This window comes from Impatiens glandulifera, chromosome 5 (genome assembly GCF_907164915.1).
Source record: "Impatiens glandulifera chromosome 5, dImpGla2.1, whole genome shotgun sequence".
In the NCBI taxonomy this organism is placed as follows: Eukaryota; Viridiplantae; Streptophyta; class Magnoliopsida; order Ericales; family Balsaminaceae; genus Impatiens; species Impatiens glandulifera.
This window is the reverse complement of record NC_061866.1, coordinates 36,140,446-36,158,440: the sequence shown is the minus strand read 5'-3', so window position 1 is coordinate 36,158,440 and position 17,995 is coordinate 36,140,446. Positions and strand designations below refer to the sequence as shown.

The 17,995-nt window shown below is 29.8% G+C and overlaps 1 protein-coding gene across 1 annotated transcript; it reads left to right on the top strand.

The window, feature by feature from the left end:
- Nucleotides 1-9,835: 9,835 nt before the first annotated feature.
- Nucleotides 9,836-11,218, top strand: LOC124938616 (8-hydroxygeraniol dehydrogenase-like). Its single transcript, XM_047479088.1, has 4 exons — nucleotides 9,836-9,985; nucleotides 10,055-10,682; nucleotides 10,757-10,910; nucleotides 10,982-11,218. The coding sequence occupies exons 1-4, from the start codon at nucleotides 9,888-9,890 to the stop codon at nucleotides 11,188-11,190; spliced, it is 1,089 nt and encodes a 362-aa protein (XP_047335044.1). The 5' UTR covers nucleotides 9,836-9,887; the 3' UTR covers nucleotides 11,191-11,218.
- Nucleotides 11,219-17,995: the final 6,777 nt, after the last annotated feature.

Sequence of the window (17,995 nt, the reverse complement as noted above, 5' to 3'; positions counted from 1 at the left end):
ATTGATACTGTTTCTTCTCCACACGCTTTAGATCCATTGATCAGCCTGTTGAAGTCGCATGGAAAGCTTATTCTTGTTGGTGTGCCAGAGAAGCCTCTAGAACTTTCAGCATATCCTTTAGTCACGGGCAAGTAATATAAAGATTTGGAATTTGGGATAGATAGATAGATTAGATTATATGGAAGAGATTGATTGATTATTTGTAAAAATGGTGATGCAGGGAGAAAGATTATTGTTGGGAGTTTACTAGGTGGAATAAAGGAAACACAAGAGATGATTGATTTTGCTGCAGACCATGGAGTAAAAGCAGACGTTGAGCTTATTTCAATGGATTATGTGAACACAGCAATGCAGCGTCTGGTTCAGGGTGATGTCAGATATCGATTTGTTATTGATGTCGGAAACACTCTCAAGTCTACTGCAATTCAAGGGCCGAACTAGGTTTAGAATCTACCCGAACTAAAAACTTTTCACCAAATCTACCCGGATTAAAAACTTTTCATAAAATTTACAAACAAAAATAATCAATAACGACGATATATTCTTGTAATTATTATTATTTACGTATAGACTTGATCTTTGGTGAGTCTTATTGATCAGCTTATGACAAGTGTTTTATTTACAATAATTTGTTTCTACAAATGAAAGCTCGAATAATTTATGCTTGAACTTGTAGCAAGTGATTATCATTTTGCTGTTGGATACTTACTAATAGAAATAAAGCGTATCTTTGTTTTTTTTAATCGGATATTATGTAAAAGGTGATTTATTTTAATTGAAGATACCGAAATTCAAGCCCATTATCTGAAAATATATTTATAAAGTTTTTGAAAATATTGATATATAGAAGGCAATATTCAAAAATTACCTTAATTGTACATATATTCAATAAAATAAAATTCTGTTCAAACTTATTTCAAATTTCAAGAGTTTTAACCAGATTATAAAAAATAAAGTAACGCATAATTTGTTAGTTTAATTGATAAAATTGCAAAATGGATTGAATTGTACAAGATTAATTAATTCGATTGAATAATACCAGTCATTGGTGCACATACTTTATGGATTGTCCAACAAAACATTTTTTCTTTTGTTTGATTGTTAATACGAGGTTAAACAACAATATTTTTTAATGGAAAAAATTCTAGTGTATAAATATCTCACTTAAATTTATTTTTTATTAATATATTTATTAATTAAATATTAATATATATTTTTTTTCTATTAATTAAACTATTTAAATTTATCTTATTTTTATTATTTTATATATATATTTTTTCATTTTTTTTAATTCTTAATTATTTATGAATTTTGTTATACTATATATTTTTAAATATTTTTGTAAAAAGTTTTTTTTCCTTATTTAATTTAATATAAACAAAAATAAAATTAATATTTTTTTTATTTTGATTCATGACTAAAAAATATTGTTTTGTCTAATATTTGATTATTAATTTTTTTTGTTTGATGAATAAATTGTTATTATTATTTAATTCTTAATTACTTTATTTTTGTGTTGAAATATTTTAGTTGTTGAAGAGATAAATCACTATTATATGCAACCATTGAGATCAAAAAATTTTAAAATAATTTAATGTTAATATAAAAAAATATATAAAGTTAAAATAATCAATAATATATATATATAAAGATAAAATTAAAATAATCAATAATAAATACTCATGTATATATAAAAATAATAAGAAATTTATAAAAAAATATAAAAGTAGAGAGTTGATTAATTAATAAAAAAAGAAGGAGAAAGAAAATATATTAGTATTTAATTAATAAATATAAAAATAAAAAAATAAAAATTAACTCGATTACAAATAGAGGTTAAATGAACCTGTTTTTTATTTTATAATATTTATGTTTAAATGATCTTTTATTAGTAATACGTTTAAGTGAGTGAGTTTTACAAATATATACGTCTAAGTGAGTTTTTTTTTATTTGTTGAAATTAAAACATCAACAACATTAGATCGGATTGTTTTTATGTATATGTGGAGGTGAGTTCGAGCTTCTGTTTGTGATAGATCTAAAACTACAAATTGGGTGTACAACCAAATTTAAAATTGACATTTCATTTTCCAGCCATAATATCCTAGGAAAGTAGGTAAAATTATAAACTAAAAATTGAACTTAAGGAGGTTAGACCTCCCACTTATAATTTATCATTTTTATTTCAAATGTTAAAAATCTAACTCGTAACATTTAAAGAAAAACTCATATCACGTCATTCCCCTTAGGTTAAATGATAGGTTAAATGATGGGCTTATCATGAATTAGGTAAGGTGGTTGGTGGTTTCGGGATAAAACATGTGATTGAAAATAGATTGACCTTCCTCTTCTGCCTTTTTTTTCTATGTCCTTAGACATTAGGCATATTAATGGAGCTATTATCAAACCAAAGACAAGGCATGCACAAAACATAAAGTATCATGGTAAGTGGTCCTTCCCTTCAACATCACGCCTTAAGGGAAGAAAAGAAAAGAAGTTGAAACATCATAGACCACTACAATATAATTAGGTAGAGACAATTATATATTCTGTACTTATGGGAATGACTTCATGAATGAGGAGAAGCATTTTGCATCAATTAACTTGGTATATATTTTGTTAGGAATCATTTTTGATATTTTAACTACCTTAATGACTTGAGGTAGGTAAAACTAATTTACTACCATATTCACTCTTTGATGGTTTCTCTTTTCAAAAGTTTCTCCATCATTATGTGATTGTTCTTCATCAATAGGTATCAACTAGTCAAACTTTCTAAGATATACGTTATTTCAATCTGGTATAATATTAAAATTTCTATATTCATCAATAATACCCCTTTGTCGATAAGTTATCAAATTGCCGACATTTGTCGGTATTGCTCTTATCGGTAAAGGTGTGGAGGTCTTAGTCGACAGATTTCAAAACTGTCGGTAGAGCCTATACCGAGAGATTTATGCATATCTTTCGGCATATCCTTTTCCGATAGATATGATTAAATCTATCGACATTAATTATAAAATGACATTTTAACATAAATCATATTTATTCTAATTAGGCTGACAATAACTTGGATATATAAAAATTGAATAGGCTATTTAATCTTTATTCATGTAAATAGAGAAGATTTATTGAAATCTTTCGGAAAAGGTTTTACCGAAAGATGTCAATGAATCATTCGGTGTTACCTTTACCGACAGATTTAGCCTTTATTGACAGATTTGTGTAAAACTGTCGGAATTATGTAAATAGGCTTTTCCGACAGATTTATGTAAAAATGTTGGAATTATGTAAATGATTCTAGGATCGTTTCTCAATAAAAAAAATAGATAATAAGGCAGTATATGAAATTGACAAAACTGAAAAATAAAAATAAAAATTCAAACTAGTAATTTTAATTATAGTGTGATTGAAAGTTTACTTGGAGTTGAAGAAGACTTATTAACTCTTAGGGAATCTTTCTTACTGCCTAAATCAACACCTTGTAGTATTAGACGAAAATTTCAATTTTTTGAAAATCTTGAAGAACTTTTTTGGCGGATTTATTTCCGGGGATGATTGAGGGCTTGAGAGTGGATCGATCTTTGACATACGGTTTGCCTTGAGGAGGTAATTTATAGCCTTCCATGGTCGGTTCCTCGACTAAGTGGATCGGATTTGGTCAAACAACCATTGATGGTGTTTTGGCTGTTTTCCGGCCAGTTGACGATCTAGATCGTGATGATGCTCCCATGCGTAGGAAAAATGATCGCCGAAGTAGGGTGATTATTACACTTTTTGAACGAATTCAAAAGGTTGAGAAATGACATAGTTTCATCTTTGAAAAATTAAAGATGGAACTATTCTTATCTAGTTCGTCGTCTCCACTAAGAAGACAAACTAGAAAAGAAAGGATGTCGTTTCGGGCAATAAACCGAACGCGGGATACTCCGTTCATGTTCCGTCAGCGTTCCGTTCGCGTTCGGGCGTTCTGTTGCGTCTAGGCTGACGACGCGCGATAGTTGATCCGTTGTTTCGTGAACGCGCGTCTCCTTTGTTGTAGCGTGCGACGCGAACGACTCTCGTGCGTTGAATTGGCGCCTAACGTTCATCTAGTGGATGTGAGGTCTACTTTTTTAAATTTATTTTTGCTTCATTTTCAACATACAAAATATTTTTAATAAACATGACATTATTTTACCAATTGTTATTATTATTTTTATTTTTATTTTTTGAGTTTAATAAATAACTTATTTTTACATAAAATAGATTTATTTATTCCAAATAATTTTATATATTTTTTATTTGTCATTACTCGTAATTAATTAGAATTTAATTACTACAATTATTAATTAAATTAATTATTTAATTATATTTTCGCCTTCTTTTAATTATTTTGATTTTATTTACTTAAAATAATAATTTTAAAATTAAGTATTTAAAGATTTTGTGAGTACAAATTTAAAAGGCTTAAAATAGTCCAATTATAATATATTTTAATAATAAATATAATACCACTCTCAATCAAAATACTAATATATACTATTTATATAATAAGGCAAATTACATATGGGTGATCCTCTCATTATTTCAATCGCTCATTTTTAACTTTCAAATTAATTATTAAAACAAATCTCTCTTTCAATTCTTAGAAAGATCACTAAGACCCTTACGATCAACTTTTATATATATATATATATATATATATATATATATATATATATATATATATATATATATATATATATATATATATATATATATATATATATATATATATATATATATATATATATATATATATATATATATATATATATATATATATATATATATATATATATATATATATATATATATATATATATATATATATATATATATATATTATATTTAATCATTATTTTTTATATTTATATATATAATTATTAAATACTTTTATATATAATATATATATTATCATTCATTTTTATATAATAATATAATTATTAAATCACTTTCATATATAGATAAAATATATATATTATTTATTTTTATTTATATCTATATTTTTAAAAAAAATTATAAATTATTTTAAACTTTATTTTATATAAATATAAATATAAATATAAATATAAATATAAATATAAATATAAATATAAATATAAATATAAATATAAATATAAATATAAATATAAATATGTATAAATAAAAATAAATAATATATATTTTTTTTTATCTATATTATATAAAAGATTTAATAATTATATAAATATAAAAATTAATAATAATAAAGATTTATTATATATATATATATATAATCAATTTAATAATTATATATATATATATATAAAATAATGATTAAAGATAATATATAAAAAATAATATTTTAAGTTAAACCGTTATATTTAATCAGGAAATTGACGAAAGAGTAATTAGTGACCTTTTTAAAAGTTGAAGGAGCGATCTATTTTAAAAAATTATTTAAGGACTAAAAGTGTGCAATCAAAATAATTAAAGGGATGTCCAAATAATTTGCCCATTTATATATTATTAAAATGAAAATATAATAAGGGTATTTGATAAACTTGAATTCATATTTTATGTAAAAACAATTTTGACAATTCTTGTAAACAGTTCATGATCAGACCAGCAATGACATAGTTATCCACAATGATAGCTCATCGACTACGTAACCAGTTAACTTTAAATTGTATTTTTTCTAAAAACCTTTTTCTTTTTGAGAAGAGTGAAGTCACTAATGTTTTGTTTAAAAATTCATGACCGACGGTCCGACACCTTATAAATACAACTTCCAACATGCATAAACTTATTTTAGGTTTAATAAATAACTTATTTTACATAAAATGGATTTATTTATCCCAAATCATTTTATATATTTTTTAATTGGTCATTACCCGTAGTTAATTAGAATTAATTATTACAATAATTATTTAATTATGTTTTCATTTTTTTTTAATTATTTTGATTTTATTTACATAAAATAATAATAATTATTTTAAAATTTATAAATTGAATATTTAAAGTTTATGTGAGTTCAAATTTAAAAATTATAGGCTTAAAATAGTACAATAATAACATATTTTAATAATGAATATAATACTACTCTCAATAAAAAATGCTAAATATACTATTTATATATTATTAAAATGAAAATATTAAGACCTTGTTCGGTTGGGGTTATTTAAATAACTCAACCACTCAAACTTCTTTTCACTCCCCTCTCATCAATCGAGAAATTTGACTAAATAACCTCAAAGATGAGGTTAATGGAGTTGGTGGTAAGTTACTAATTAAATTACGCTCGTGGTCTTTTTATTTTTTTTGACGAAATTGCCCTTGTAGCGAAACGCTAAGGACTTAGCGTTTCGCTAAGTGGATTAGGTTTAGTATAAATACTTAAATTTTTTCATTTCCTTCATTTTCTTTCTCTCTCTTCGCTCTCTTCTCTTGTTCTTTCTTTGACGGCGGCGACGGAGGCGGAGACTACGGCGACGGATGCGGCGGCTACGGCGACGGAGGCGGTATAGCTTACATGATCTTGATTTCAAACCCTAACCTAAATCGATTTATGTTTTTATTTACACGATCTTCATTTCAAAACCTAACCCTAAACTTATTTTGCATGCAAGTGAAGGATTCTAAGGATTTGAAGGTCGAAGAACAAAGGAGAAGAAGATCTTCATTTCAAACCTTAACCTAATTCGATTTATGTTCATGTTTCCATTATCTTATCTTCATTTCAAACCCTTCGATTTAACCTGTTCTTATTTGGTTCATATTGGTTCCGTTTCAGGGAAGATTCGCTAAGTGCTAACCGTTTTGCTAAGTGTTTATCGTTTCGTTAAGTGCTTACCGTTTCGCTAAGTGCTTACCGTTTTGCTAAGTGTTTACCGTTTTTCTAAGTGCTTACCTTTTTGTTTCTTTAGTTGTAAAAAATTGTTTTTGTTATTATATGTTATCCCCGCAACGGCGTTTCTTTTTTAGACCTTGTTCAGATAAGGGTATGAAAAAATGTTTTATGCAACTAATTGAAAATTTCACTGAAATCTCTTGCATATGGTGCAGACTGATAAGGAGTCAAAGATGAGGAGCGATAGTTATAATCCATTTTTTGAAGATCATCACTCCCATGAGTACGGATACTGAGCTTTGCGATTTATTGTTGTCTTTATGATGAAGACTCTCTGTTTAGATCGGGATGGATGGAATGAAGTATTATTATTATTACTTATGTGTGTGTGAATGCTACTTAAGATTAAGATGATGACGATGTTTTGATGTTTGTTGCAGCAAATACAGTTCATGTTCTTTCTTTTTATAAGGTTGCTAGAGACAACTTAACTAAACTTGGCTATGTAGATATAATTGTTTTAACTTGTGTGCTTCTTGTGGCATTAATATATAATGTTCTTTTTTCAGTACTTTTGACATTCATCATCTTTTTATTTTGATTGTTTTTATATATGATTAAAAACAAATTTTAAAGTTTACTCTTAAAAAGTATATTAGTTATTGTAAGACGTGAGAAAATAGACTATAAATATCCAAAACAAACCACAAATATATCACTATATTAACTGTGATTTTATGATGGGGATTTAGTTGTCGCGATCTCTTTAAGATTCAAGAGGTACTCTTCGTGACACCTTATTCCTATTATCGGGTCGGTTTTGATACAAGTATCGTTACCCGTGAAGAAATATACTAAAAGTACCTCGAGACCAATATAATCAAGCTCAAGAGGTACCATATAAAGGTATTTATAGTTTATTAGTGAAGTACATATTTACAGTAATTGATACAAATAAACAAATAATCTTTGCTCTTGCTAACACTACAAAAAGCTTCGGGGCTTCTGCTAGCACTACAAAAAGCTCCGGTCCTTTCCTCGGGTTCATAGAGTCGTGTTTCGTTTACCAACAACGGAGGACCCCACAATGTAGGTAGCAACAACAGTTAGGAACAAGATGTCGTCAGCCTCAATGAAACTCCAAAAGAACATTTATTGGAAAGTCTATTATGTTTAAAAATCAATGTTTCATCGAAATGGATGTAAAGAAAAAACTCGTCATTATCTGTAATGACAATATTATCTGATTTATTTGCAGAGAACATCATCTATTATTGCAGCCAAACTTGAACATATACAAACAAACAAAAGAAGTAAGAAAAGAGAATTGTGATCAAATTCATTAATAACCACTGACAATTATAACAATGACAGAATTACAACAACAATAACCAAAATTACAAAGCCAAAAAACACCAACTTCATCAACATCCCACCTCTCTTTCTTTCTTTCTTTCTTTCTCTCTAGCTATATTAAAAAATTACAACAAATTATCTTCCTTCAATCTCCCCCATCTTGATGATGTATATGTTTCTTCTCCATGTCTTGACGGGGATTGGGGAAGAAGTAGAAGAAGATTCCTCAAATCCAGCGCTTGCGTCCTCCTCGTGAGTTATGAGCTCCTTGAAACCACCTATCCCATCCTACCACTGCTGGACCTTTAGTGCTGCATGCAGTTCAGTTCAGTTCATTCTCAACAATGTTAATCATCTATCTATCTACTACTGCTCTTAACTCTTTCTATAAATCAAACAAGTTAACAACAAATAAAATGTAAAGGGATTGATGAAATTGTACATACACAGGGAGTAAAGGATCAGACAGACTTTGTCCAAGATTATCTATCATCTATCTGTCTACTACTGCTATTATTTCCGTTTCTTGATTATCTAAATACATAATGATCTCCAATATACACCATAAGAAAATATATCTATGTACTTTAAACAGGCAGACTTTGTCCAAAATTATCTAAATGGTTGAAAATGATTAACATATCCTGTATAATCTTCAAAAGAGATGAGAAAATCTCTAGATAGCTTAACAATGCATAATAATAATAATAATAATAATAATAATAAATAGGGTTTAATATATCCATTTCGAAATGCTAAGCACTTAGCGAAACGCTAAGCACTTAGCGAAACGCTAAGCACTTAGTGAAATAGAAAGTAAACCCTAAACAACAGATTCGAAGATGCATAAACCAAACATTAATAATAAACTTGAAGTATCATAGGATAAACGTACCAAGTGGAACCGTGCTTGTGCTCGTCGTGGAGCTCGTCGTCGCCGCCGATCGCCGCCGATTGCCGTTGCCCAGTTTTGAGAGAAGGAGGAGAAAGGCGGGAAGAGAGAGAATGAGAAAAAAAGAAATGAAAAAAAATATGCTAGGATATATTAAATAGTAAGGGTAATCTGGACATTTCATACATTACCACTTAGCGAAACGCTAAGTCCCTTAGCGTCTCGCTACAAGGGAAATTTCGTAAAAAAAAAATAAAAAGACCACGAGCGCAATTTAATTAGTAACTTACCACCAACTCAAATAACCTCATCTTTGAGGTTATTTAGTCAAATTTTCACATCACTCAATTTATTACCCAAAATACTAAAATACCATTTATTTTAAATTATTGTTTATTATTTTATTTTTATATATCAATACTTTTTAAGTAATTTTATCAAAAATATTCTTATTTCTTCAAAATCATCATCAATCATTACTTATTTTTTCCTTCTAGATTATTACAACCACCACAAAATCCGAAGAAGGAGTATTTGATAAACTTTAATTCATAATTTGATTTAAAAACAATTCTTTTAAATATTTCTTCATTAGACCAGCAATGACATGGTCATCCACAATGACAGCTCATCGACTACGTCACAATGAGAAGAATGAAGTCACTATTGTTTTGTTTAAAAATTCATGACCGACGGTCCGACACCTTATAAATACAACTGCCAACATGCATAAACTTTATACAATAATAATATTCTAGTGTTGTTTTCTCCACTCGATCATCTTGATAATAGATTTTAAGCTCGGTTATGGCGAAATCACCGGAGGAAGTTCACCCAGTGAAGGCTATCGGATGGGCGTCAAGTGACGCATCCGGAGTTCTATCTCCTTTTCAGTTCTCTAGAAGGTATAACTCAATTAGTTACATTGTTATAAGTTGCATTTCAATGAACACGTTTTAACTGATTATTTGCAGAGCAACTGGTGAAAAGGATGTTTCTTTCAAGGTTCTGTTTTGTGGGATATGTCATTCAGATCTTCATCAGATAAAGAACGAATGGGGTAATAGCATTTTCCCCGTGGTTCCTGGACATGAGATTGTTGGCATTGTGACTGAAATTGGTGAGAAGGTAGAGAAAGTTAAGGTTGGTGATAAAGTTGGCGTGGGATGTATGGTTGGCTCTTGCCATTCTTGCGATAACTGTTGTCAAGACCTGGAAAACTATTGCCCCAAGATTATTTACACCTATAACTCAATCGACGAAGATGGGCATCCTACTTATGGAGGATATTCTGACATAATGGTCGCCAAAGAACATTTCATCATCAAAATACCAGATGCTCTTCCTCTAGAGGCATGTGCTCCACTTCTTTGTGCAGGAATCACAACCTATAGCCCATTGCGCTTCTTCGGGTTGGATAAGCCTGGAATAAATGTGGGCGTTGTCGGTCTTGGTGGCTTAGGCCATTGCGCGGTTAAGTTTGCAAAGGCTTTCGGAGCTCAAGTTACTGTTATCAGTACCTCCCCTGGCAAGAAGAGTGAGGCAGTTGATCGGCTTGGTGCTCATTCGTTTTTAGTCAGTAGTAATCCTGATGAGATGAAGGTATTTCTCATATATAATTAATTCTTGCTAACACCCTTGTTTCAAAATGTCATAATGTTCTTGATTCATTATAGGCTGCCATTGGTACACTGGATGGAATAATTGATACTGTTTCTGCTCCACACGCTTTAGATCCATTGATCAGCCTGTTGAAGTCGCATGGAAAGCTTGTTCTTGTTGGTGCGCCAGAGAAGCCTCTTGAATTTTCAGCGTTTTCTCTACTCATGGGTAAGTAATTAATGATTTAGATTAATGTTGGTGACAGATGATAAGTAATTAAGGTGAAAATGGTGGTGCAGGGAGAAAGATTATTGCTGGGAGTGCGATAGGTGGAATTAAGGAGACACAAGAAATGATTGATTTTGCTGCAAAGCATGGCGTGACGGCGGATATTGAGGTTATTCCGATCGATTATGTGAACACGGCCATGGAGCGTTTGGCTAAGGGTGATGTCAAATACCGATTTGTTATTGATGTAGGAAACACTCTTAAGTCTATCACTGCCTAATTTATTATTTACATGTTTTTGCTTCTTTTATGTCATTTATCATTTTGCAGTTCATGTGTGTTGGAGTTGGTTTCAAGTATCTGTTTTTTCTAATAAAACTGTTTGATTTGTGACAAAATGGTTTTATTAGATTCCTTCAAAAAAAAAGAAAGTATTAAAATTAGTGTACAATGGAATTTAGATTGTTTTCATCCATTGTTATTCGAATTTTATAATTTTAAATCGTGTTATATGATCTTAACTAAACATTGTTAGTACTAAAATTATGATAGTTCGAACTTTAAATAACTAACACGTCAATAAATTATTATATTAAAAAGGGTTTCAACTTATTCATTAATAAAAAAAAATACAAATCTCTTCCTATCAATTTCTCAATAAATAGATAAAACAAAATATTAAGACAAAAGAATGGTTATCTTTTCAACCAAGTAGCGTCATGACTATTAGTCTATTAACCATTCAAAAGCATGGTGTTAATATTGAAATTAATTAAATCTTAAAATATATATATTCAAAATATTAGGTAAGTTGGAAAAACATTAAAAATTTCAATAATTAAATCTTAAAATATATAAATTCAAAATATTAGGTAAGTTGGAAAAACATTAAAAATAAAATAAAATTATCCAAGTCTTGCAAAAAGAAAAAGAAGATACCTGGAAATTATGCATTAATCAAACAAGGAGAAAACATTGATTAGTGAATCAATTTAAAATTAATTAACACCCATCAACATTATTGCTCATTTAATATTGAGGATAATTTTTGTAGTAATTTTTGGCACACTTACTATCCAATTAAAAAAGTATATGATTAGTTTCTATTATGCATTTTAGCATGCTATACAACCATTAGGAACCACTTTATAGAGTTAAAAGTTGAGTCAGACAAAAATAACGAGATTTTCTTGTTCAAACTCGTACCAAAAACATGTTTTCAAATGTTCTTAATTTGTGACTTGAATTAAATTATCACGGGTTCAAAAGTTAATGTGGTTGATAAATTTTGATTCAATTTGATGGTTGTGATAATCTAATTGGCTATTAGGTTTGGTGAAGGCATTGCTTTCATATGTGGAATTCATATTTGTTTAGATAAACTAATATTGTAATTCTGTAGATACTAAAATTAATATTGTTAGTCAAACTTTATAGGGCCTTGAGGTTGGAACAATAATAAAATAACATTTCAATTTTATTTTATTTAGGTGTGTCCAAATTAATGAAAATGACTCGAAGATACTTTGAAATGTGTTATAGAATAACTAGTGATGAGAATTTTCATACTCTAGCCAATCCGATTTCAAAATATGGTACATTATTGTCACTTTTTAAACTTTGGGAGTGGAAGGTTATATTATTTAAAAATATATATTTATTTACAAAGTTGGACATAGGTTAAATCTATTTATAAATTAAAATCTAATGTTTGTGTACAAAATTTAACAACCATGGAGAAGAAGTACTCATTGTTGGCATATACGTCGACGACTTGATTGTGACAGGATCAAGCATCAAGGGTGTTGAGGAGTTCAAAAAACAGATGATGAAGGAGATCGAGATGAGTGATCTCGGGCTACTCTCGTACTATCTTGGTATCAAGGTGGACTAAAAGAAAGATAGCATCGAGGTGAAGCAAGAAGTTTATACAAAGAAGGTGTTGAAACAGTTTGCAATGGAGGATTGTAAATCGAGCAAATATCCTATGGAAGCAAAGTTGCAGCTCAGAAAGGATGTGGAAGGAAGCTTAGTGGATCCGAAGGAGTATAGGCGTATCATCGGGTGTCTCAAGTACTTGATGCACACTCGACCTGATATCTCTTATGTAGTTGGCATAGTGAGTCGATACATAGAGAAACATATCACTCTACACCAACAGGCAGTAAACACATTCTTCGTTACTTTCGGCTCTAATACCATTTGTTGGGAAAAACCTTGACAGAAACACAATAGAAGAAAACAACCGAAAGAACACACTAACAAAATTTGATAACGGAATTCGGCCAAAATGTTGCCTACGTCTCCGAGCACTAAAGCTATTAATTAATAAGAAGAAAATATACAAATATTGGGTGCAATAAACCAAAGAGGGGAGAGTTTCTTTTATACACTAAGAAACTTCCCCAACTCTCATCATATTCCGATGTGGGATTTATTCTAATTGTGAATATAGTTTATTTTATATACTAAGAAACTTATTTCACTCCCATCATCTTCCGATGTGGGATTCTAATTGTGCCAAAAACAACTAATCTCCACATTGGCACAATATCCAAATACTAATCTTCAATATTAAAAATTGCTCTTCAGTGCTACCAATTGGCGATCTTCAGCGCCGACTCAAACGCATAATATATTTACCAAATCTAAACAAGGTTTAGATTTAATTTTTCCTGTGTCTTTCATCTCTAACTATTTACCCAACTGAGCCTTCAATTTGTCAATTTTTATAATGGCTCTTTGATGTTATCAACATATCATCAACGTACAAGAGTAAATAGATATAAGACTCATCTTGCAGTTTGCGCAAATACACACATAAACTGAATCTGTTTCTTGTGTACTTGTGTTCAATCATAAACTTGTCAAGTCGTTTGTACCATTGTCTCGACGATTGTTTCAACCTGTTGTTCAATGATCTTTTCAACTTGCAAACCCAATTTTTTTTATTAGCAACTTTGAATCCATCTAGTTGATAAATGTAGATTTCCTCGTTCAAATGATTGTATGTATGCGGTCTTCACATCTGATTGAGTTAGCTCCAAATTCATCTGCGCTACCATGGCCAACAAAATTCTAATGGAAGAGTGTTTAACAACAGGAGAAAGTATCTCATTATAATCAACTCCTTCCTTATGAACATAGTCTTTAGCTACCAAATTTTCCTTGTAGCAAACATCAATTTTTTCGAGAAATCCTTCTTTCTTTGAAAATATCCATTTACAACCAATAGCCTTCTTCCCTTTTCGTAGATGGTCAACTTGCATGTCTCATTCTTCTGAAGAGATTGCATCTCATCTTTCATAACACCTCTCCTTTTTCCATTTTCAGTACTTCGACTGACATCTGAAAAAGTTGATGGAACATCATCTACGACTAGAAGTGCATAGGCCGCCAAGTCAACAAACCGACCTGATTTTTGAATAACTCGTCTTGGCCTGTTCACAACAATTGATTCACGTTATTCTGAATGTTCTTGGGTCGGAACCTCTTCCTTATTTAACTTTTCGTCTTTCGTCGGAGAGTCACTTATAGTTTGGCTTATCTTTAACTGCTCAAATTACACATGTTGTGGAGTACAATCAATCTTGTCTGGTGTTACCTTATTCAACATTAAATAATCATTAAATGTAACATCTCTACTGATAATGGTTTTCTTTGCATCCAAACACCAGATACAATATTCTTTAACTTCTATAGTAAATCCCATAAAAAGAGCCTTCTTTGCTCGTGGATCCAGTTTTGATTCAACTAAATGATAATATACAGTAGAACAAAAAATATGCAAAAAATCATAATTAGTTGCAGGTTTACCAAACCATATCTCTAATGGAGTATTGCCACTAAGTGCAGATGATGGTAGGCGATTTACCAAATGTTGAGCGTATGACACAGCTTCTGCCCAAAATTTCCTATCTAACCCAGCATTAGACAATATACATCGAACTTTCTCTACCAAGGTCATGTTCATATATTCCGATACTCCATTCTATTGTGGTGTTTTTCTGACTGTGAAGTGTCGAACTATGCCACAATCTTGGCATAACTTCTGGATTGGATCATTTTTGTATTCTCCACCGTTATTAGTCCGAAGAATTTTGATCTTTCTTCCCATTTCGTCTTCAACTTGAGTTTTCCATTTAAGAAAAATCTCAAACACTTCATATTTATTCTTTATAGTAAACACCCATACTCTTCTGGAAAAATCATCAATAAAAGTAACAAAATAATGTCTACCTCCAAGAGAAAGAGTCTTGACAGGTCCTCAAACATCTGAGTACACATAATCCAAAATAACCTTGGTGTTATGGATATTAGTGCCAATTTTTATTCGTCTTTGTTTTCCAAGAATACAATGTTCACAAAAATCTAATTTACAAACTTTTGTACCTTTCAACAATCCTTGCTTGACAAGAGTTTGCATATATTTTTCACCAGCATTCCCCAATCGCATATACCATAACTTTGTTGCCTCTAATTCCTTACTGCTCCTGGAAGTTGATACACATTATGTCCCATTAACTGTAAGACCTTGATAGTAATACAAATTATTACTTTTCCTGGTAGCTTTCAACATCAATAGAGCTCCAGAGATTACCTTAAGAATTCCATTTTCCATTTTCACACGTAGACCTTCTGACTCCAAGGCCCCTAAAGAAATGAGATTATTTTTCATATTCGGTATGTACCAAATATCTCTGATAATTCTGATGGATTCGTCATCATTTCTCAGCTTGATTGAACCTATCCCTTTTATTTTACATGTACTAGCATCTCCCATGTAAACAACTCCACCATTCAGCTCCTTAAAGTCAAAGAACCACTTTCGAACGAGTGTCATATGATAAGTGCAGGCCGAGTCCAATATCTACGCATCAGGATGTGATGTTGTATGTGACATCGTTAAAGAGTATTCTGAATCGGCATCAACTTTGTTTTTTGCAACATTTTCATCTTCATAATCTTTCTCTTTTTCTTCAATTTTGTGTAGTTAATCTTCCAATGTCCTTTCTCACGACAGAAAGTACATTCATCTTTGGCAACTCTATTTTCAGATCTTCCTCCTTTCTCTTTTGATTTGCTTTGCTGACGGCCCCTGACCATCAATGTTTCATCTGTTGTACCTATTTTGCTTTTCCTTTTATCCTTTTTTCTCAATTCATGACTATATAAAGCAGAACTTACAACATCAAAAGAAAAATTTCCATTCCCATGAAGTAACGTTGTTTCTAAGTGTTCAAATTCATCAGGAAGGGACAATAGCAACATCAAAGCAAGATCTTCATCCTCAAACTTAACATCAAGGTTTAACAGATCTGCTACTAATTGATTAAACTTATTAATATGTTCATTCATAGTAGTACCTGATTGGTAATCAAATCGAAACAACCACTTCTTCATAAGGAGCTTATTTTGACCACTCTTCTTCAGAAATTTGTCCTCCAATGCTTGCCATAGTTTCCGTGCAGAAGTTTTGTTCTTCACAACATACTTCTGTTCTTTTGACATGCATGATCGAATTGTTCTACACGCCAACCGATTCATGATACTCAACTCTTTTTCTTCTATACCATCTGACTTTCCGACCTCAATAGCAACATAAAATACAAGAATTTTAATCAACTAGGCTAATAAAACTTTATATTTTAAATTCAACACCAATTCATATGAACGCATGACATTTTAAGAATATAAGTTCAATTTTTTAACAAACTAATCTATATATATATAATGATGCTTAATTTTTAAAGTGTCCGGATTGCCGGTCTAGAATTGTGCTTAATTTGAATATATATGTGAGAGTAAATGGATACTTAGGTAGGATTGAGGGTTGACCCGCCCATAAATTTAAAACGGTTAAAAATAAAATAAAAATACAATATGTATGTTCCGAATTTGCAACCTAGAAAAATAAAGTACAACCTTTTAACCAACTAGGCTAATAACACTTTATATTTTAAATTCAACAACAAATTAGATGAACGTTATATATTTTAAAAATATAAGTCTAACTTTTTAACTAACTAATATATATATATATATATATATATATATATATATATATATATATATATATATATATATATATATATATATATATATAATGATGTTTAATTTTTAAAGTATCTGGATTGTTGGGTAGAGGGTTGTGGTTAATTTAGATATATATGTGAGAGTAAATGGATACTTGGATCATATTGTGGTTGACCTACCTATAAACATAAAACGGTTAAAAATAAAATAAAAAAATTTATATGTATGTTTCTAATTTGCAACCTAGCAAAACAAAGTACAACTCTTTAACCAATTAGGCTAATAACACTTTATATTTTAAATTCAATAGTAGATTAGATGAACGCGTGACATTTTAACAATATAAGTTCAAATTTTTAACTAACGAATCTCTCTCTCTCTATATATATATATAATGAAGCTTAATGTTTAAAGTGTCCAGATTGCCGGGTAGAGAGTTGTAGTTAACTAGAATTATATATGTGATAGTAAATGACTACTTGGGTCGGGTGAATGTGGAATATTTTAACAGTATAAGTTCAAATTTTTAACTAATATATATATATATAATGATATAACGATACTTAATTTTTAAAGTGTCCGGATTTTCGGGTCAAAAGTTGTGGTTATTTTAGATATATATGTGAGAGTAAATGGATACTTGGGTCGGATTGTTGGTTGACCCGCACATAAACTTAAAACGGTTAAAAATAAAATAAAAATGTTATATGTATGTTTAGAACTAGCTTCCTAACAAAACAAGTTCAACCCTTTAACCAACAAGGCTAATAAAATTTATAATTTAAATTAACACCAAAATAATTGAACGCGGGACATTTTAACAATATAAGTTCAACTTTTTAACTAATTAATCTAAATATATATATATATATAATGATGCTTAATTTTTAAAGTCTCTGAATTACATGTTTGAAAGTTGTGGTTAATTTGGAAATATATATGAGATTAAATGGATACTTAGATCGGATTATGGGTTGACCCTTCCATAAACTTAAAACAATTAAAAATAAAATTAAAAATTTTATATGTATGTTTCGAACTTGCTAACT

Coding starts and splice junctions, on each gene's coding strand:
- LOC124938616 (XM_047479088.1), top strand. CDS start 9,888: ATGGCGAAATCACCGGAGGAAGTTCACCCAGTGAAGGCTATCGGATGG. Junction 9,986..10,054: donor CCTTTTCAGTTCTCTAGAAG/GTATAACTCAAT, acceptor GATTATTTGCAG/AGCAACTGGTGAAAAGGATG. Junction 10,683..10,756: donor GTAATCCTGATGAGATGAAG/GTATTTCTCATA, acceptor GATTCATTATAG/GCTGCCATTGGTACACTGGA.